At 43.8% G+C, this 22,586-nt stretch overlaps 1 protein-coding gene across 4 annotated transcripts in view; it reads left to right on the top strand.

Moving 5' to 3' along the window:
* Nucleotides 1-22,586, top strand: part of ANO2 (anoctamin 2) — a 343,823-nt gene that overhangs the window by 256,462 nt on the left and 64,775 nt on the right. For all 4 annotated transcript variants that reach the window (XM_025461920.3, XM_025461921.3, XM_025461922.3 and 1 more), the window contains 2 exons: nt 7,906-7,980; nt 21,482-21,677. In XM_025461920.3, the coding sequence (XP_025317705.1) occupies nt 7,906-7,980; nt 21,482-21,677 (271 nt within the window). The remainder of the gene's footprint in view (nt 1-7,905; nt 7,981-21,481; nt 21,678-22,586) is intronic.

Below are 22,586 nucleotides of genomic sequence, written 5' to 3' on the forward strand. Positions count from 1 at the left end.
CCATTGAGACTCTGTCTCTAAAAGTCTTTCTCTATCTCTAGACTCTCTAGCTGGCTCTGGGCATTAGTCATGGGTAGGTCCACAGGGCTGAGGAGCAGGATTGGTGGGCTTAGCTAAAGAGGCTGTGTGTGCTTGGACTGTAGAGACCATGACCAGTCTGCAGGGCCTCAGGCTCAGTGAAGGGAGGAACATGCACTCAAAAGCTGGCCTTACTCTTCTGGACAGGCCATGAAGGCTTTCTGGAGGAGGAGCTATTTTAGGAGGGAGAACTAAAGAGAGAGAGAAGATGATAAAGTTGGTGGCATCTCTGTTCCTAGAGTAGAGGTTTTTGAGAGTTCTTGAGGGTTCACCCAGCAGAGGAAGCACTGAGCAGCCATGTCTGAGGGCAGAGTGGCACCAGAATGGCAGAAGGAGGCCACACAGGATAGTTATGTAGCTTTGGAACAGGAAGAGTGGCCCTTGGGTCTGTGCTGTAGGAAGCATTGCCCAAAGTGAACTGGGGTTTGTTTTACTTTGACAAGGGCACTTCACCTAATGTGTTCCAGCCAGCACCAAGGCCCCTGGTAGATGAAGCCATAGTAATGCTGGTAATGATATTAGGTAACAGGTACTGTGTACTGTGTGCCAAGCACAGACCCATGCAGATTCCACATGTTACCTCATTTCATTTTCACAGAGGCTGTCTTGCACAATTGCCACTACTTTCAGTCTCATTCTTAAGGATGAGGGCATTGAGGTGTAGAGAAGTTAGTCACATGCCTGCAGCCACATAGTAGGTATGCAAATTGGGAATCAGACCCAGGCAGCTGCCTCCAGACTCAACTGCCTTGCATGGTTCTTGGGGCACTTGGCTGGCTCTCCCAACCAGGCTGGTGGGATGTCCAGCTCTCACAAGGAGGAAGCAAAAGGAGACGAAAGAAGATAAACGAGCAAAGAATGTAGTTTTTTTTTTCTTCTTCTTTTAAATGCAACTTTATGGCCCCATTTTACAGATTGCAGGCCTCCAGCCCTGGCCTCACTGTCTTTTTCCTTAGTATTTTATGTAGAGGGCTCCAGAAATTCACAACGTAACTCCTCTCAGTCTATGGCTCTCATTTATGTAGTAAAAGGGCACTGAATCCCATCTCTGCCTCTAACATACACGCTGTCCTGTGAGTGGCGGAATTTAGGATGTAGGCTGCCTCAGATATTAACCTCCATCTGAAAATGGAGGGTCGGGGGTCCCCTGACAGTGGTGCACCAATGGGTCAGCCTATGAAAGTAAATGAAGCTCCTTAACCCTGAGACCTGCCGCCATACAAGACAGGCGGTCACCCCTCCTCTCCCAGAGCCCAGGCGTCCCTAGGTTTTCTTGGGTCCTCACCTCTGACAGTGCCCCAGGGATGCTCCAATGGAAAAGTATCTCGCACTTCTTCTCATTTCCCCTCTCTGCCTAGTGTTTCACCTCTACTCAACCCACCATCCTCTGAGTCTCCCATGTATTTGTGTCTCCTGTGACCAGCTGTGTCCAATCGTGGTACATCAGAGGCATTAGCACAAGGACCTCAGGAATGGCACTTGATCTACTTGGATCCAAGCCTTGGAATCTCAAGGCTTACGTTCTTGACAATGACACTAAAACAAGCTATTGCTGTTTGACCCTTATTCAGACACAGTTGAACCTGGATTAAGACTTTTCTTTAGTGTTCCACCTAACCCCCCTTTTAAGTCAAGCTCCCAGTCCTGCTCTTGCATGGGGCCCCAGCCTGGGACTGGCTCCTATTGGTCATGAGATTTAACCAGTCCTGGTTCAGCCTTGTCATTGGAAATAGGTAGTTCCCCCAAATGATTTCACTCAGAAGCCCCATCTAAGCACTACCAACCCTCTTCATCCTCGCAGTTCTCCCTCTATTGTAGTTGGATCCCTTGTCTCAGGAAACTAAGGCAAAGTGTCCCTAAAGGCAGGGCTAAGGAAGCGGCAATTCTTCTCCTACCTAGCATTGGCCTCACTGAATTCTAAGTGCCAGCCATGCCCTCCTTGCCTCCTTGCACAGAGAGGGACCCAGGTGAGGCTGGTTAGATATGTCCAGAGTTCAGGTCCACAAACCTGATAGGAGACATGCTGGTTGCACATTTATTTATTTATTTAGCTTACATTATGTGCCTGCTGCAGTGCTTAAACACCAGGTAGTTGCAGACAAATAAGACATGGTCTCTGCTCTCCTGGAGCTGATAGTCCATGAGGAGAGACAAGGACATCAGCAGTTACAGCAGAAGGTAACGAGACCAAGGATGCTCAGGGCCTGAACTGGGGTGCCAGTGGTGGAAAGGAAAGGAAAAGCAGACAAGGAAAGTGGTTATGGAGCTAGATTCTGTAGGACTTGGGGCAGCTGCAGGTGAGTGTGGGGGAGGAAATAGCCCAAGAAAATGCCTCAGTTTCAGGCTTTCTCTCAGGTTCAAAGGGTTGTGGTTCAGTTCACTGAGCCAGGGGGTGAAGAAGAAGGGTAAGAAGGTTTATGGAGAAAGAAGATTCATTCCTCTGGGACATTTTGAGCTTGGGACATTCCACTGAGCCCATGCCCTTGAGTTCCCTCCCCAAAACCCATAACTTTAGTCTAATTATGAGGAAAACTTAAGCTGAGCCTACATTGAGGAACATTCTATAGGATCCTTGACCAGTACCCCTCAAAACAAGGTCATCAAGACAAGGAAAGTCTGAGAAACCACCATAGTCTAGAGGAGCCTAAGGAGATATGATCATTAAATATAATGTGGCCTCTTGGATGGGACCCTGGAACAGAAAAAGGATATTAGGTAACCAACCACTAAGAAAATCCAAATAAAGTATAAGCTTTAGGTAATAATAATAATGTACAGTATGGGTTCATTGGTGGTGAAAATTATACCCACATTCATGTAATAGGGGAAACTAAGTGTATACACCTATTCTGTCGGTACCATCTTTGAAACTTTTCTGTATATTGAAAACTCTTCTAAAGTAAAGGGTTTATTGAAAGGAAAGAAAGTAGAGGAAGAAATTCTCATCATCACTGGTACAAATGCAGAATGGCGCAGCCATTTTGGCAGTCTTACAGTTGCTTATAAAATCAAACATAGACTTACCCTATGACTTAGCAGTTCCACAACTTAGTATTTACTTAAGTGAAACCAAAACCTATGCTCACATTGAAGCCAGTACACGAAGACTTATAATGGCTTTATTTGTAATCACAAGAAACTGGAAACAGCCCAGACATCTCTCAGCTACTGCTAGGTAAATGGACCGTGGCACATCCCTACACTGAGACACTACTTAGCAATGAGAAAGATCAAGCCCCTGAGAATGCCACATGGCTGAATCTCAGCTGTGTCATGATAAGTGAAGGAAGTTAGCCTCAAAAGGCTCCACACTGTCTGAGTTTACTTAGATGGCATTCTGGAAAAGGCAAAACTAAAGGCACTCATGCCAGGAGCTGGAGATTGGGAAGCTGGACTCCAAAAGGACAAGGTAGAGGGAATATTGAGTGGATTGGAATTGTTCCTCATCCTGATTGTGGTTGTGGCTACAAAACAGTATATGTTCACAGCGCACAGAAATGCACACTAATAAAGTGAATTTTGCTGTTTAAATTTCATCTTAAAAGTGAAAAAATAAAACAACTGAGGGATTATTGGCCACTTCTTAAAACCATTCTCCAAGGGATTTGTTTAAATAGTATTTTCACCTGTTGCACTTTCAGTGCTCCTATTTCCAACTGTTGGGTCTGCCAAAAGGGCATTTTGGTGGTTTTAAGTGAATATAACTATGCTGTGTGCTGTTTGGAGACTCAGAAGGGGAGCCACAGTCCAGGAACAAAGACCCAAAGCAAAGACAAAGAGATGACAGCTAGGCTTATATTTGAACAATGGGGAAATGAGGAAAGTGCCTCCTAATCACCTGCTTTTGATATAATCATGAAGCTGATGAGATCTTACTTTTGTACGACATTTTATAGCTTACAGAGCTCTCACAGGCATTCCCCCATGATCTACATAATGCTTCTCCCACTGAGATGGGATATAAGTTGTCACCTTCCTTGTTAAAAGGAGACAGAGGGGGCATACTTGGGTGATTCAGTCTCTTGAGCACCTGACTCTTCGTTTTGGCTCAGGTTATGATCTCAGCATCATGGGTTTGAGCCCTGCATTGGGCTTCACACTCAGAGCAGAGTCTGCTTAAGATTCTCTCTCTGCCTGCCTCCCCACCCCCACCCTCCACTTGCACACACATACTCTCAGAAAGAAAGAGAGAGAAAGAAAGAAGAGAAAGAAAGAAGAAAGAAAGAAAGAAAGAAAGAAAGAAAGAAAGAAAGAAAGAAAGAAAGAAAGAAAGAAAGAAAGAAAGGAAAATTTTTTAAAAATGGGAGAGGGAGGTACTGAGAGTTCTCACTTACCTCTGTGTGTGGCTCAGAGCTCTCCATAGGTTGGTAATCAACATAAGACACATGGTAACTTGGTGTGGTATGACTATCTTATGTAGTTGACAAATAAAGAATATAATTACTTTATAGATGATGAAACTGAGGTTCTAGGAATTTTCCGAGGTCACTTGGCTAGTAAGCATTAGTGGCAAGAGTTAAGCTCAGATGTTCGGCTTCCAAGCCTGCTTCTCTTTCTCTTATCCTGTATGTTGGCAATGGGACTTTGCTGCATAGTGTATTTAAATTAATGGCATTTTGCCATGAATCTTCACCTCTTTAATGTGCCAGTGAGTGGAGAGTTCCAGTTAGCTTCCACTATCGGAGTCAGTTGTAACACATAAAGGCAGCTTTACTCACTGTCATCTTTACTAGTAACTTTGGGAGCCTGGAAGCAGTCTGCATTCTTTGTGTTCCTCTCAGCTCTGTGTTTGGATAGTGTCTGCATATATGAGAACTGTGTGTATGTTGGAAACTGTGACTTCCAGAAAAAAAAAAAACAACAACTCATCAGGGTAAACATGAGAGGGAAGGTGATTTTTCAACAAACACCAGAATATCTATATCAGAATGAGAATTTTTCTTTCAGATAACTGCTTTGAGAGGATACCCAATTCAGTTGCTTTCTACTTATGTCTCATTTTTATGCAAGATAAAAACACCATGTTCCTTACCAGGACTAGCTCTGAGAAGCCTTTCCTCTGACTCCTTAGCGGTCTCTGAGTTCCTTCTGGGCAGAGCTGAGCCTTCTGCCCTCCACGTCCTCAGGTATCTAGACCAGAGTATGGCCCTCCAGGGGGCTCAGACTGTGTCTGTTGAGTGGAACTGAACTAAAACTCATTGTCTGGGACAGGGTTGTCACTGCAGGGTGGAGGACAGTCCACAGACATCTCATCCCCCTTGATCTCTGGCCTGAAGAACGTGGACAACCACTGGCAGGAAGCCTTAGCCAAAACTATCTCAGTTGCCTGACTTTGCCCACAGGTTTATTAGTCATTCCGTACAACTGTACTTCTTTCTTTGAGCCCATTTGTCCTTGGCCACATTTCCTGCTCCTTGACTTTTACTTCCACTTCCACCATTTCTAACCACCTATGCTGTCTAGTGTCCACCAGACACTATCCAACTCTGCCCTGAGGGCCACTCCAAGCCTCATCTCAGCCTCACTGACTGGTTTTTCTCGCCCCCTTCCCTCATGTTATGGACCGAGCATAGGTTTTTCTACCCCTCCTTCTCTGCTCCTCACTCAGAAGCCCCACTAGGGAGGAACTGGTGACCAAAGGAACCTCTAACTAGAGTTTTCCTGGATCACCACTGATATTTCAGAGCAATGGTATTCCTGATATTTCACGGATATTCCTCGTTCGCTGGGGTTTAAGGCAGAACCTCTCCTCTCTAGGTCAGAGAACAGGAAAAGAGAGAATCATCAAAACCTTCCTAGCCCTGAGGGGCCTCACAAAGAGCCCACCACACTCCGCCATATTTCCATTCAGAATCCCTATTGAGTGTTATCATCCACCGCACATTGCCAGTGTTCCTCATCAAAATCTTACAGGAAAACATTACTAGTGTGAGTGAAACTAAGAATTAACACTGAAGGAGGTAAATAAAAGAAAGCTCTATTCCCTCTTAATGTTGGCCTAACTTAAAATATGAATGAGCCTTCTTTCAGTCCTAATAGAAATACGTTTATATGCTCCCATGTATTCAGAATAGTTTGACCTATAGTTACCCATTCTCACTGAATGATGGAAAGTCTGCTAGGCTCAAAGTCTAGAGCCTGGATTTGGTCAAGCTGTCTATGAAAGCTGAGTATCACTTGCTTATGTCATCTGGAAATGACAGTGCTAGTCGCTGAATGGCTTCTGCTTCCATTATCGAGCCAGTTCAGCCCTGTGCTGAATTCCAGCATGCAGTGAGAAAGACACATTTTTTTCTCAAGTTGCCCAAAGGCTCACCCTCCAGATAACCCTCTTTTCCAAACAGCAAGTGATCCCTAAAGCTTTTTGGTATGGCTGTCCCTTTCGTCTCATTAGACTGTGAGCCCCCCAGGGTAGCAATCATATCCACTTTCTTCTGTCTCCCCACCATGCCTGGATGCCAAGGTCTGAACTCAGTGGTCACCCACTGGCTTTTAGAAAGATGTCTTTCAGGCCAGGAGGGCCCTTAACTTACAGTACAAGCTCTCAAAGGCTAGATGGCACTGTTGCTAGAGCCAAGTCCGGTGTATTCTGAAATAAGGGGGAGAAGGGAAGAGAAAATAGAGCAGGAAGCCCTGGACTGTGGACTTGCTGAGTTTGACTCGGACTTGTTACAGAGATGCGTGAGGACTCCTCCAGCACAGAGGGTTTTGCTACTTCACAGCCCTTTACCCACATGGCCCCAGTGAGGCTTCACCACAACCTTGGTAGAGACAGGACACTGCACCAATTCTAACTTTGTAGAAAAGCAGCTCAGAGAAATCAATGCCTGGGCTCCAGTTAAATGGCAGCGAATCAGCAGAGATTTCTGCCATCCATGCCTTGTTGGCATTGCTCTGCCAGGGCAAAACTCCTGGAGTTTGCCTGAGGAGGACTGTGGTTGGTGGCATGGCTGTCCCAGGACAGTCACTTGGGTGAACTGGACCCAGTCTGAGGGGAAAAGGTAGGGTTAGCAAACAGATTGACTGCAAGGTACCAGCCTCATCTCTGCCTCAATATGTGTGCTTTTTTGACCAGGGGAAAATACAGTCATTTTGGAGGAAACAAATGATAACACATATAGGTTCTTTGAAGAAAGGCAACTGTAGGTGATTTGTACGCTTACTAGGATTGAAGGTGAATGGTTATTGTTTCATTTAAAGAATGACTTATTTTAAGATGCTGCTCAATGTTCTTTTTTAAAAAAAGACTTTATTTATTCATGAGAGACACAGAAAGAGAGGCAGAAACACAGGCAAAGGGAGAAGCAGGCTCCATGCAAAGAGCCTGATGTGGGACTCGATCCTAGGAATCCGGGATCAGGCCCTGAGCCAAAGGCAGACGCTCAACCACCGAGCCACCCAGGCATCCCTCAATCAACCGGTTTCTAAATGTCATTTGTCCATTGCTTCATTATGTTTACATGTTTCTCATTAAAATGATACAAAGCAAAGACAACCATTCTGTGTGGTAGGTGGGATGGGTGTCATGGCTGTGCCCATTCTACAGATGAAGAAATAGAGGGTCAGAAATGATCACACGTTTGATCGCTGAAATTTCATCTCGGTATGAGGCTGGAATCAAATCTTCTCCTCTTTCCACCATAGTTTTTCCAGGCTATTTAGAAATCACAAAGTTTGGAGGGCTGTTGTGGATATGGAGGGTAAAGCATCAGAGACTAGGAGAATAGAAGAGTAATGAATGATTAAGGATATGCAATGTGCAAATTTGAGAGAATATCGATATTTCTGTTGTTTGTGCCATCTGATTGTACTCTCCTGTTTCCCTAGGATGATGAAGATAAGCTGACCTGGAAAGATCGTTTCCCGGGTTACTTGGTGAACTTCGCCTCCATCTTATTTATGGTAATTTTCTTGATGGAACACCTGCTTATGACTTATGCATGTAGATCCTGTAGAGCAAATGCTGTGGGTATGTTATTCTAGAATGCTGTGGGGATAATGAGGAGCTAGTAAGGATGAAGCCACAGTCTTCCTTGTCTAAACAGCAAGGATCTTTCTGATAGTGAGGCCACTGTGGGTATCAGTCACCTGGAGAGGGAAAGGTGATTCCTTCAGACCCAGAATGGAGGTCAGTGGCCTTGAATGGCTCCAGAAGGAGGTTTTATCTTCCCAGATAGAAGATGGTAGCAAGGTTCTATCTTGCCAGGCTTGAGCACAGGGTTTTGAAGTTGGAACTTCCAGGAATGCCTTCTGCATTGAGACAGATCAAGACCTTGGAAGAAGTAACCCAGGTAAGAAGTAATTCCAGGCAGAATCGTGGCATCCTGTTCGGGCTTCAGGCTGGCTCTCCCTGATGGTTTGTGGAAGAGAACAGAGCCTGGAAACCACAGAAGACAGCCAGCTTGGGCTCTGTGTGAGCCCAGTTTTGTAGCTTCCCTGTACTTACTGTGTTTATTTCCCTGTGTGCTCCGTTAGAGTTTGGAAGAACCTTTTCAAAAGACCCAGATGAATCTCAGGTGTATCAGGGAAGATGAAGAATGGGTCTGTGGTTCACGTTCGAGTCAGATCAGTGAGGTGGTAGCACATCATTCTTGGGAGCCAGGATGGTTGAGACCACAGTGAGTGGATCGAGAAGACTTCAGGAAGGTGAAACTCAGAGAACTAAGCTCAGATCACTGAGACCCCTTGCCCTCCCCACCCCCCTTTATGGTAGATTCCTTCTAGTATTCAAGGATGGAACTTGTGTTTTAAAAAGGAAGGTTGTGTCCTTCCATCATTTCTGAGCAGGACTACACATTAGTTGTGGGGTTATAGTTGCTTATTCTGGGACTGAAATCATAATTTTCTGGACCTCCTTATCAACATTACCTCTGGCCCTGACCCAAGGTTATTATAGTTGTTGTGACCATTGAGGACAGGAGCCATGTCTTAATCACAGAAATTAGAAGGAATCCTAGGCACCATCTATTTCAGCACCTCATTTCACAGATGAAGTACAGAGGTGATGGATGCCTTGCCAAAACTGAGACATCTGCATTCGTTACCTTCTCATTGCTTAACAAGAGCAAAGCATGCAGAATTTATTCAGGAATATGTGGTGAATCGCAATGTGTTAAACTGAAGGGATATAAAGTTTAATTTAGCATATCTTTTTTTTTTTATTTTTTTTTTTTATTTTTTTTTTTTTATTTTTTTTTTTATTTTTTTTTTATTGGTGTTCAATTTACTAACATACAGAATAACACCCAGTGCCCGTCACCCATTCACTCCCACCCCCCGCCCTCCTCCCCTTCTACCACCCCTAGTTCGTTTCCCAGAGTTAGCAGTCTTTACGTTCTGTCTCCCTTTCTGATATTTCCCACACATTTCTTCTCCCTTCCCTTGTTTTCCCTTTCACTATTATTTATATTCCCCAAATGAATGAGAACATATAATGTTTGTCCTTCTCCGACTGACTTACTTCACTCAGCATAATACCCTCCAGTTCCATCCACGTTGAAGCAAATGGTGGGTATTGTCATTTCTAATAGCTGAGTAATATTCCATTGTATACATAGACCACATCTTCTTTATCCATTCATCTTTCGTTGGACACCGAGGCTCCTTCCACAGTTTGGCTATCGTGGCCATTGCTGCTAGAAACATCGGGGTGCAGGTGTCCCGGCGTTTCATTGCATTTGTATCTTTGGGGTAAATCCCCAACAGTGCAATTGCTGGGTCGTAGGGCAGGTATATTTTTAACTGTTTGAGGAACCTCCACACAGTTTTCCAGAGTGGCTGCACCAGTTCACATTCCCACCAACAGTGTAGGAGGGTTCCCTTTTCTCCGCATCCTCTCCAACATTTGTTGTTTCCTGCCTTGTTAATTTTCCCCATTCTCACTGGTGTGAGGTGGTATCTCATTGTAGTTTTGATTTGTATTTCCCTGATGGCAAGTGATGCAGAGCATTTTCTCATATGCATGTTGGCCATGTCTATGTCTTCCTCTGTGAGATTTCTGTTCATGTCTTTTGCCCATTTCATGATTGGATTGTTTGTTTCTTTGGTGTTGAGTTTAATAAGTTCTTTATAGATCTTGGAGACTAGCCCTTTATCTGATATGTCATTTGCAAATATCTTCTCCCATTCTGTAGGTTGTCTTTGAGTTTTGTTGAATTTTAAAAAAGAAAACCATATCTGGGGGCATCACAATGCCAGATTTCAGGTTGTACTACAAAGCTGTGGTCATCAAGACAGTGTGGTACTGGCACAAAAACAGACACATAGATCAGTGGAACAGAATAGAGAATCCAGAAGTGGACCCTGAACTTTATGGGCAACTAATATTCGATAAAGGAGGAAAGACTATCCATTGGAAGAAAGACAGTCTCTTCAATAAATGGTGCTGGGAAAATTGGACATCCACATGCAGAAGAATGAAACTAGACCACTCCCTTTCACCATACACAAAGATAAACTCAAAATGGATGAAAGATCTAAATGTGAGACAAGATTCCATCAAAATCCTAGAGAAGAACACAGGCAACACCCTTTTTGAACTCGGCCATAGTAACTTCTTGCAAGATACATCCACAAAGGCAAAAGAAACAAAAGCAAAAATGAACTATTGGGACTTCATCAAGATAAGAAGCTTTTGCACAGCAAAGGATACAGTTAATTTAGCATATCAAAGCCTCCCACAATATACATATTATTGTCAAAGAGTTTATTCATTCATTCAGGAAATATTTAACAGAGGGCACCTGGCAGGCTCAGTTTCTGGAGTGTGCAACTCTTAATCTCCAGGATTGTGAGTTTGAAGACCATGTTGGGTGCAGACATTACTTAAAATCTTAAAAAAATTTTTTTAAATATATCTAACAGGTGCCAACTGTATGCTTGACACTATTCTTAGGCATTGGGGATAGAATAGAAAATAAAATAATCTCTCCTTAAGGAGTTTCCAGATAGCAAATATGTGCCTAAATAAGGAAACTGATCAGTAAAATAGACTTCTATCTCCAGTAGTGGTAGGTGAGGCTCTTTGTAGCATCCCCTCTTGCTGAAAAGAAGAAATATTGGATAAATATATTTTTCATTCTTCTTAAAGCCTTGAGGGGATGATAGGTTAGTAAAGAATATGAGACTCTTCCTAATACAGATCCATCTAAGGGAAATGGAACCAAGGAAACAAATACCTGGGCCCTAAAAGTGCTTTAGCCTTGAGAGCATCTTCTCATCTAGGTGAACTTGGGCTTTGGTTTTGAGTGGTTTTATGGGGCAAGGGGGAGAAAAATTGGGGTGTGGCTGGCTCAAAGTGGAGATGCTAACAGGAAGTTCTCACCACGTTAAAATGGAACACCACAAAAGAGCTACACTCTCCAAATAAAGATGAAGTAGAACTAAACACATCCCTTCCCCATCCATGGGACTGCAAGAACATTATAAGGAGAACAGGAAGAAAAAGGGAAACAAAACCCTGAGAAGTGGCCACAGGTGATCCCTATCATGGAATGCTGGCCTGATTTGTCACTTGGGAGGACCAGGGAACCTCAGGCTATAAACTTGGTTCAGGACAAGTCATGTTTCCAGGTGCCCAGCAGAAGCAAGCACAAGTTCTCTCTGTAGGAAGGCACATCCCGCCAGTCCTCAAAAAATGCCCCAAAATAATTTTTCAAGGGCAAAGAAGAGAATACAGTTAAAAATAATCAATTATATAAGAAGCTAAAGCACAAATGGAAGAGAACCAGTGTGGAGAGAGAGCAAGAACTAAAGATACTAGAAATATCAGTCACAGGTTAAAACACCCCATTTGAAAATATCTGCAAAAAAAAGAAATTATGTTTAAAATGACTTAAGGATTTGAAAACCACCCAATAAATCTTCTAGAACTGAATATATATCAATGAGATGTGTACTATATAATAATGAATATATACATAAATATGAACATATTAATATATATATAATATTTTGTATATACATCCTCCTCCCCCTGCCCCGTGGGTGGGTTTAACAACAAATTAGACATAGCTGAAGAGATAATTTGTGAGCTGCAGTACAGGTTAGAAGAAAGTATCCATAGTGCAGCATAGGAGGCAAAAAATTGAAAATTCAAAAGAGAAATTAAAGATTTGGAAATAGAGTGAGAACATTTCACATGTCTTTAATTGCACTACTGGAAAAAGAGGTGAGAATATTAATGGATAAGATACAGTGACTGTTGTTCTCCTTGATTGGGTAGTTCTGCCAACAGAATTCCAACTCATAGATTGAAGAATCCCAGTGAAATTCAAGCAGGAAAAAGAAAAAGAAATCTACATGTAGATTCATGACAGTGAAATCGTAGAATATATAAGACACAAGAAGGGGCACCTGGGTGGCTCAGTTGGATGAGCATCTGACTCTTGATTTCAGCTCAAGTAATGATCTCAGGATCCTGGGATCAAGTCCTACATTGGGCTCCATGTACAAATTGGAGTCTGCTTGAGGATTCTCTCTCTCCCTTTCCCTCTGCCCATCGCCCCTCACTCCCACATGCACCCCCTCCTCCTTCTTTTTCTCAAATAAATAAATAAATCTTTTTAAAAAAGACACAAGAAAAATCTTAAGTGCAGTCAGAAATCAAAAGACAAATGACCTTCAAGAGATTGTTCCATCGGCCATTGATTTTTGCATAGCTTTTGGAAGCCAGAATACAGTGATGTGTTATCTTCATGTACTGAAAATAAAACAATTGCTAACCTAAAATTCTATACCTAGAATTCTAATGTAGAAGTATTAGAATAAAGTAAAGGTATTTATAGCCAAACAAATATTGAGGATTTGCCACCAACTGAATCTTTCACTAAAGGAAGTCCTAAGAATGTACTTCAGATGTGATCTCATATGGAAAAACCATAGTTTTAAGAAGGAATGAAGAACAAAGTGGTAAATATGTGGGAAAATCTATATAAACTTTGGTTGTAAACAATGATGATGATTTCTCATAGAGTTAAAAATATGGAAGAGGGCCACCTGGCTGGCTTAGGTGAGACTCTTGAGATCATTTGTTCAAGACTCACATTGGGTGTGGAGCCTACTTAAAATTAAATAATTTAAAAAAAATTTAAAGATAAGGTGGAATCGGGGTGTCTGGGTGGCTCAGTTTGGTTAAGTATCTGCCTTTGGCTTCGGTCATGATCTCCAGGTCCTGGGACTGAGCCCCCATGTCGGGCTCCTTGCTCAGCCGGGAGTCGGCTTCTCCATCTTCCTCTGACTCTCCCTCTGTTTATGCACTCTCACTCTCTCTCTCTCTCTCTCTCTCTCAAATAAATCAATAAAATCTTAAAAAATATAAGGTAGAAAAAAATTAGGTAGAATTACAGTGCATACAATAATAATAGCATATAAGTTGAGTGGGCAATAATGAAACAAAAACATTGTAAGATCTTTATATTTTCTCCATGACAATTTATATGGAAGCACAAAGGCTAAGAATGGTCAAGACATTCTTGGAGAGCCCAGGTAGTTCAGTCACCTAAGTATTTTGGCTCAGGTCATGATCTCTGGGTCCTGGGATCAGGCTGTGGCAGACTCTGCACTCAGTGGGGAATCTGCTTGAGGATTCTCTCTCTCCCTCTCCCTCTGCACACACTCTCTCCCTAAAATAAATAAATCAATTAAAAAAAAAAGAATATTGTCAAGACACTCCTGAAGAGGAGTAAAGAGGGCTAAGGTACTCTACCAAATAGAAACTTACTATAAAACAGTAATAAGTATGACAGTGTGATATTGTTGCAGGAATATAATTAGGCTGGTGGAACAAAACAGAAAGCCAAGAGTCAGATCGATGCAAATAGCACTGCTTATACTTGGAGAAAAGGTGGATCCATAAAAATTTCATTACAAGGGTGCAAAACAGAAGTTCAGAATTACTCTAAGGTTGTTATCTTGAATAATCAAAAGCTAGAGGTAAGCTTCCTGGATAGGGAAGAATTCTGAAATTGCCTTCATGTTGAATATAAATCTGCAGTTCAGAGGAAACCTGATAAGATGGTATAGGTGTTATTAAAAGCCATGAGATTGTACACAATCACCAGGAGAGTGAGGGTAGCTAGAGGAAAGTCTAAGAGTTGAGTCCCAAGACACTGCCATGTTCAAATTTGGGCACATGAGGAGGATCCAAAAAACAAGATCAAAAGTAACAGCTGGCAGAGTGTGGACAGTCCTGGAAGCCAAGAAACTATTGCAAGGGGAGGGCAATCAATGATGTCAGATGCCAGTGATAGGTCAGGCAAGAAGAGAACTGAAAAGATAAGCTTGTCTGCTGTCCAAGAGAGGACCTGGATTCGTCATCATCACTGTCAACAACAAATAGGTTACTGCATCACCACTGACAAATACAGGCATACCTTTGTCTTATTGTATTTTATCTTATTACACTTTGCAGGTTTTAACATTTTTTACAAATTGAAGGTTTGTGGTAACCCTGTATTGAACAAATCTATTTGTGCCATTTTTCTAAAGGGTTTGGCTTATTTCTTGCCTCTGTATCATAATTTAACAATTTTTTTAAAAAAAAAGATTGATTTATTTATTATAGAGAGCATGCATGTGCATGAGTGAACATGCAAGTGGGGAGGGGCAGAGAGAGAGGAAGAGAATCTCAAGCAGACTCCCCACTGAGCAGGGAGCCTGATGCAAAACTCAATCCCACAACCCTGAAATGTGACCTGAGTCAAAACCAAGAGTCAGACCCTTAACTGAGTCAGTCACCCACAAACCCCTAGTTGGCAATCCTTACATTATTTCAAACTTTTTCATTATTATTACATTTGTTATGGTGATCTGTGATCAGTGATTACAACTGACTGGAAGCTCAGATGATGGTGGTTAGCATTTTTTAGCAATAAAGTGTTTTTTAATTAAGGTATGTACATTGATTTTTTTAAGGCATTATGCTACTGTACCCTTAATAGACTACAGTAGAGTGTAAACATAACCTTTATATGTACTGGATGACCACAAAATTCATTTGATTTTCTTCATTGCAATATTTGCTTTATTGTGCTGGTCTGGAACCAAACCCACAATACTCTTGAGGTCTGCCTGTACTGAAAACTGGGTCAGTGGTGGGTCATCTGCCCAAAGTTCTATATTTTTAAAAGTTCCATAGAGGCCTCCTAACTACACTGGAGGGTGCAGTAATTTATTGTTGTTATTTAGAAATATTATATGATTATTTCTCCATCTTCCCTTTTCTAACCCCACCTACCTCTACATCTTCATACAAATGGGAGATTCTGTATCAGAACCAAGAACTAATTGCTATATCTCTCTGATGCCTGGGGTCTTGTAATCAGCCAGTGCTGAGCACTGGACTGTGTGAGCAGAAGCTGAGAAGAGAGTGGTAGGGATGCGGTGGAACCCCTTTAAAGATCACCCCTTTAGGAACCCTCTTACACTGTTGGTGGGAATGTGAACTGGTGCAGCCACTCTGGAAAACTGTGTGGAGGTTCCTCAAACAGTTAAAAATATACCTGCCCTACGACCCAGCAATTGCACTGTTGGGGATTTACCCCAAAGATACAAATGCAATGAAACGCCGGGATACCTGCACCCCGATGTTTCTAGCAGCAATGGCCACGATAGCCAAACTGTGGAAGGAGCCTCGGTGTCCAACGAAAGATGAATGGATAAAGAAGATGTGGTTTATGTATACAATGGAATATTACTCAGCTATTAGAAATGACAAATACCCACCATTTGCTTCAACGTGGATGGAACTGGAGGGTATTATGCTGAGTGAAGTAAGTCAGTCGGAGAAGGACAAACATTATATGTTCTCATTCATTTGGGGAATATAAATAATAGTGAAAGGGAAAAGAAGGGAAGGGGGAAGAAATGTGTGGGAAATATCAGAAAGGGAGACAGAACGTAAAGACTGCTAACTCTGGGAAACGAACTAGCGGTGGTAGAAGGGGAGGAGGGCGGGGGGTGGGAGTGAATGGGTGACGGGCACTGGGTGTTATTCTGTATGTTAGTAAATTGAACACCAATAAAAAAATCAAAAATAAAAAAAAAATAAACTGCTGAGCCACCCAGGCTGCCCTATTTAAAAAAAAAAAAAAAAAAAAAAGATCACCCCTTTAGGGGCACCTGGTGGCTCAGTGTGTTAAGTGTCTGCCTTTGGCTCAGGTCATGATTCTAGGGTCCTGGGATTGACCCCATGTCAGGCTCCTTGCTCAGCAGAGAGTCTGCTTCTCTCTCTCTCCCACTCCCCCTGCTTGTGTTCTCCTCTCTGTCAAATTAAATAAATAAAATCTTAAAAAAGGTCACCCCTTTATAGTCAGGTTCTCTTGGGTTCACTGAGATAAGGATTAATAGCACTCCATCTTACTTTCAAAAATATTCCAGGTTGGGCAATAAATTATATAGTCTCCTACCTATTAGATTTTTAAAAATCTTTATTTTGTGCTAACTTGTTCTCATTTTTTCTTTTTTTCATTTTAAAAGATGTCTAAATATTCTAAAGAAAAGGGCCTGGCACTGCCCTAGAACAAGGTGTGGAGTGGGAGATAAAGAGGTCATGATAGTATTTATAAAAAATTGGGATTTGGTTATGGAATTAGGATAAGCCAAAGGCACCTACTACAACACACATGACTACTGATATACTTCCCTCCTCCACCCCCTGTAACTAAATCTTGGCAGAAGATGCCAAGGCCATGGCCATGGGGAGGGTTTTAGGGATGCCAATCTGTCACATTAACTGGGGTTATTTTTTGTGGAATGGTGAGCACGAAGCAATGTCCCAGTGCTCTGTTCCTCTTCCCCACCTGTGATAGAGGGCAGCATGGGCAAAGATGAATTTTCTCTTTCTTTTCCAACCCAACATGTTGAACTCAGTTTCTTTCCTTTTTAAAAAATTTTTCAAAGATGCATTTAATTAGTTGAGAGAGAGCATGAATGGGGGGTGAGGATGGGGCCAAAGGAGAGGGAGAGAGAATCCCAAGCAGACTTCCTTTGAGCATTGAGCCCCCATTGGAGGGCTGAGATCATGACCTGAGCTGAAAGCAAGAGTTGGATGCTCCACTGACTGAGCCCCCCAGGTGCCCCTTTCTTCCCTTTTTGAATTAAACTTCTTTTGTTTTCTTTTTATGTGGGAGGGGATTATCAGAAGCAGTGTCCCTATACTAGAGCTTGGTGCCTGAGCTTCCTTCCCATGCCCAAGACAGTCATTTACTTCTACTTGTGTATTGGGAACCAGCCATCAGAAACCCTCCTCCTTAACCTGACTTATTACAGGGGCCTCCTAACTGTGCCTTTATAGATCATCAGCCTACTCATCTTTTTAAAATCTAGATCAAATCATGTCACTTCTCTGCTCAAAACTCTCTTAAGGCTCTACATCTCATGAGATATAGAAGCCACCATCCTTATACTACATCCTTGTCTATATAACCTTGTACATCCTTGCACTACATCCTCCTCTCCACCCCCACCCCTCCCTTTCTTTCTCCTTTAGCTACCCTCTGCCTGATAGCCCCTTCCCTCAGAGGTCCTCTGTTAGAGCCTTGCTGACATGTCACCTCCTCACCTATGCCTCACCTACATCTTTCCTGACCACCCTATTTTAAATTTTAAATCCCTATACTCCTATTTTGCTGTATTTGTTTCTATAGTATTTACCACACCAGATATACTAATTGATGTGTTTTAGTAGTTGGTTGTCTGACTTTCCCCACTAGAAGATCCTGTGTGATTTGTTCACTACTATATCCCTGACACTTAGAATGGTGACTGGCATATAGAAGGCACTCAAGACATATTTTGTGAATGGCTGAATGAAGAAATGAATTAGTTAATCAGATTAATAAGTTGCCAGGGACACCTTATTATGTCAAAGTCGTTAGTGTGTTTCTGGTTTAAAATTGAGCTACTATTTCTATGCCCTGTTCTAGACTGGGTATGTTCCCCCTGATTTCAGCACAGGTTGCTTCTGACTTGTCCATTTCTGCTTGCTTTTTAAAAATTCCTTTCCCCAAGCCTTTCTCATAGGAAACTGACCCAAAACTACTTCCGTGGGATTTTCTCTAATCCCCCCGCTCTCTACTCAGAGTGTATGAAGCACATGAACTGAGCCTGTACTCTGTCCAGCTGCTACAAGGCTCATCCTTGTATATGTGCAATGATTTTTTCAACTTTGATTCAGAATGCCAGATCTGGAGGGCAGGGACCAGACCTGTTCTCCTTCCTCGTAGCGTTAAATAGGATTCTGGACTCTGTTGCCTGGCTTTTGTTGCTGTTTGGTTATATCCACAAGTAAAGCTATGAGATCAGAATACCAAAGGCAATGGGGAGCATGATGATGTTCTCATGTGCTGGGGAACTAGATTCTTAGAGCCAGAGACCAGCAAATCTTTGGCAGGTTCCACAGTGAGGCAACGCTATGAAATAGCATGAGGCATAGAATGCAGTACAAGACCAACCCCCACTTTTGGCCTATTTGAGAGGACACTGATCACAGACATAAAATATACTCAGTGTACATTTGCTGAATTTAATAAACAAAATCAACATTGCAGCCATGGTGGTGAAAACAGAGCTATATTTAGTACTAGATGAGCTATATTCTAATGTTGAGTTGGGGTTGTAGATGTGGGAGCCACAGAGCAGGGTTCAAATCCTGGACAGTCATTAAATCACATCCACAAAAGGACTTATTTTATATTACTGCTATAAGGATTAGTGTTCATGAAGATGTGCATCCAATAACAAAATCAAGAGGACACAAATGGACTAGTTAATGATGATGTTATCACTGTTAGCATCCCAGCTTTGCCAGGAACTGCCCAGACCTTAGACCCATCACATTGCTGCTTTTTGGGCCTTCAGTTTCCTTATATATGAGATTGGAGGCAGGATGTGGCTGATCCATGAATGCTAGAATCCTTTACTCCTACCAGAATCCTGGAGATGAGGGTTGTAGTCCGTGCCTTGTGACCTTGAGCAAGCCACTGCACCTTCCATGCCTATTTCCTCATCTGCAAAGTGGTCATGGGACTGGGCTGGTCTTCTCCGTGCTCTTCTAACTTGAGAACTGTGATTACTGAGGGGCTTGTAGGCAACCTCGAAGGACAGGTCAGAGCCTGGTTTCTCTAGTGGCCTGCGAAATCAGGGGCAGAGAGATGAGGATGGCACAGAGCAGCAGCAGAGGGTTGGGGAGGGGTGTGTCAGAGGCAGGGCCGAGGAGGCAGGGAGGGTGGAAACCCTTAACTTCCCTAAGTGAGTTAGAGCAGTGCCTCTAGAACTTGAATAGGAATCTGGTTCAAGTGCAGATTCTGAACCAGTGTGTCTGGTGCTGTGCTTGAGATTCTGCATGCTCCGAGGCTCCCAGACGATGCAGCAGGTCCACAGATCACACTCTGGGTAGCAGTGAAGAGTTCTCTTCCTCCCCTAGTTTAGCAGCAGGGGCCTCTTGGAGAAGAATTGAAGCTGATCTCCTTCCCACTCATTCCTCCATGCCCCACCCCCAAGACCCCAAAGCCAAAGCTGTTTTTGCCATTGTTGTTTTCCCCCAGACCCACCCACAAAAGTACACTCTCTGATGCCCTGCCCTCCCCCTGCCTCATCAATACCACCATCGCCAGCCTTCACTGCAAAAGTGATTTTGGGGGAAAAGAATCTCACACTGTGTTTTCCAGGCCCTTTCTGTCTGGCAGTGACAATCCCAGGGGAACAGGAAGTGAAAATGTCTAAATTGTTGGAAAACGGTGATGTCATGTCCAGGTTTTCCCACTCACATGGTCGTCATTCTTCCCTCGTCCTGGGGGCTGGGGCTTCTGCTGCTCCCACCCTCCACCCGCATCAGAAGACTCCCACACAGTGTCCTTCCCATCTTGCCTCTCCTCCACCCTGACATACATGCATGTGTGTGCACATGTGTGCGTGCATGCACACGCACACACTCTCTACCCAGAGAACACTGCCATCCTGCCCGCCATAGGTAGGCCTTCTTTTGCACACTGTGGCCCATACGACAAATAGTAATATTTGTACAGCATACAGGGATAACTAGCTAAGGCTGCCACCAGCACCCCCAGGCCGCAGCATCCCCAGGCAGCCCCCAGAGGTCTGAAGACATTCATACCTTGACACATCTGCAACCTAGTCCCCAGTCCTCATTTTGGGGGAAAAGAGGACCCTCATTGGTCCACCAGGGTCCTAAGTACTGCTTGCAAAGCATTGCCTGAGCCAGGGCCCCGTCTCCTCCTCCCCTCCTTTCCTCTCCACACCGCCTTCTCCTCCTCTTCTTCCTAGGGAGGGAACATGTCATCCAGGACAGTTTAGAGTTTCAGAAGGAAACTCTTTTCTTCCCATGTTTCCAAGTAGCTCTCCAGACCCAGTGCCAGCCCCCCTTCCCCTGACCCCAGAGGAAATACTACCTAAACAGCCTCCTCTGCAGAAAGGATTCTAAGAAAGAAGACTTCAAATGATTGAAACAAATTAGAATTTTGCTCTGAGCAGGTTATCCACCTGGCCTGTCTCATGTCCTCCCTCTGCCCTCTCCAAGGGCTCACTCAGGGCACTTTTTTCCCCCAATGTCCTTGGACTTCATGGGAACGGCCCTTCCTGGGCTGTGATGGGAGAGGAGATGGGCTGGTCTGGGAGCACAGTTTATTATTCCTTGGTTCTAGAAAGAAGAAGTGGGGAACCCTTAGAGGTCAAGTGGCTGGTAAACTTTCCTTTTAACAAAACAGCCAGAGATTTCAGCACTGAATGAGAAATCTGAGTCCTCATTCCTGGTGCCTGGTAGAGAAATCTTTGAGTGATGTTTTGTTTACCTGAGGATCGAGGGTCTACCAGTCTCACTCCTAGTTTCTCTCCCTTTATTCTTCTTTGGGGAGCCCTCCCGTATGCAGTGCAAGAGGCTCTAATTCACTGCTTCTCAGCTCAAATACCTTCAGTGGCTCCCTGTTTCCTTCCATTGAGATCCCAGTTTCTATCCCATTATTCCATCTGATTTAGCTTGCCCCTCTGTACGCAGCCCCTTCATTGAGCACGTGGTACCTTCTCTGGTATTACTCACTGTGGTTTAATAAGAGTTCAGCTTACCTCCATAGTCGATCGGATGTCCCCTAGTGAAAGAAACCATGTTGCATGTGCTGCACACACCTTCTCTGGTGTTTGCATTCTTGGGGTTTTGTGTGTGTTGTTGACCATTTGGTATCTGGTAAAAATGGAAGGTGCTCTCTCATGGACAGCACCCCTGTCCTCAGAATTTGCACATGAGTCCAGAGGGTGTGCAGCCCCCTGTTACCCACGAGTGGACTCCAGGTTCATAGAGTTCCTGACGTAGCAAATAGGACAGTTGGCTGAGCCAGTAGTAGTTGCTCAGCACTTGCCTGCTGAGCTCTGACTCTCCCTGTCTCCCAAACAGATCGCCCTGACGTTCTCCATTGTCTTTGGGGTCATTGTGTACCGCATCACGACTGCAGCAGCTCTGTCTCTCAACAAGACCACACGCTCCAATGTCCGGGTGACAGTGACAGCAACAGCGGTCATCATCAACCTCGTGGTCATCCTCATCCTGGATGAGATCTATGGTGCCGTGGCCACATGGCTCACCAAAATCGGTACTGTGTCACAAAATCCCATGTTTCCCCAAGGCCCCCTGAACGCAGTCAGCTCAAAGCACACAGGGGTCTTGGTGGTGGTGACTGAAAAAAGGGATAGGGACCAAATGCTTTGCACGGGACATTTTAACCAGAGAAATGAGGAAGTACAGTGTTTCTGTACTTGCAGGGCCTGCCAGGGGCCTCCCCTCAGGCAAAGATCCTCCCTAGGACATTCTCTAGCAGTTGTCTTCCAGCCCAACCAAGTTGAGTGCCTCACCGTCCCCTAAGCATCACACACAGGGTCTCTTCTTTTTAGCCTAATCTAAAGACGAGACAGGTTCAACACTTCTGGTTACAAGTCACCAAGTTTTAGATCTCCGCACTTTCCCAGGAGTGTTTACAGAGTCAAGAAAGCTCTTGATACTTGAGCCCTGGAGGGTCTTATCTATCCCCATCTTGCCGAGGCCCCAGAAAATCCATACATTCCCCACGCACTGAGCAGACTTCAAAGAGGCATCTCAGACTTCCCAAGCTTCAAGCCAGTGAGAAAAATGTGGTGGCCTCAGTATTCAGACGTGTCATTTGAGCCGCAACCTGCTGTTGCCTAAGCGCCACTTTTTTGGCATTTGTGCTTATTAGATGGGGGGAGGGCTGAGAGCTGAGACCCTTTCCTCATGGTACTTACCCTGGGTGGCCTGCGTGCATGCACCTCTCTTCCTGGTTGAATCTGAGGACCTGGACTGTCCGCTGCTCACTGGCCTCAGAAAAGTTGAATTAATGATATGATACTTTGAAGTCACTGACCAGTGAGAAGCTAGACACTTGATAGGTTAGGTCTTCAAGAGAACCTTCCCTAGAGGATCAGAAAATTCCAGAAAGGTCTCACTAATTCTGATTAAAGGGATTCTTTCAGTGCCTTTCTCTAGC

This window comes from Canis lupus, chromosome 27, assembly GCF_003254725.2.
Source record: "Canis lupus dingo isolate Sandy chromosome 27, ASM325472v2, whole genome shotgun sequence".
In the NCBI taxonomy this organism is placed as follows: domain Eukaryota; kingdom Metazoa; phylum Chordata; class Mammalia; order Carnivora; family Canidae; genus Canis; species Canis lupus.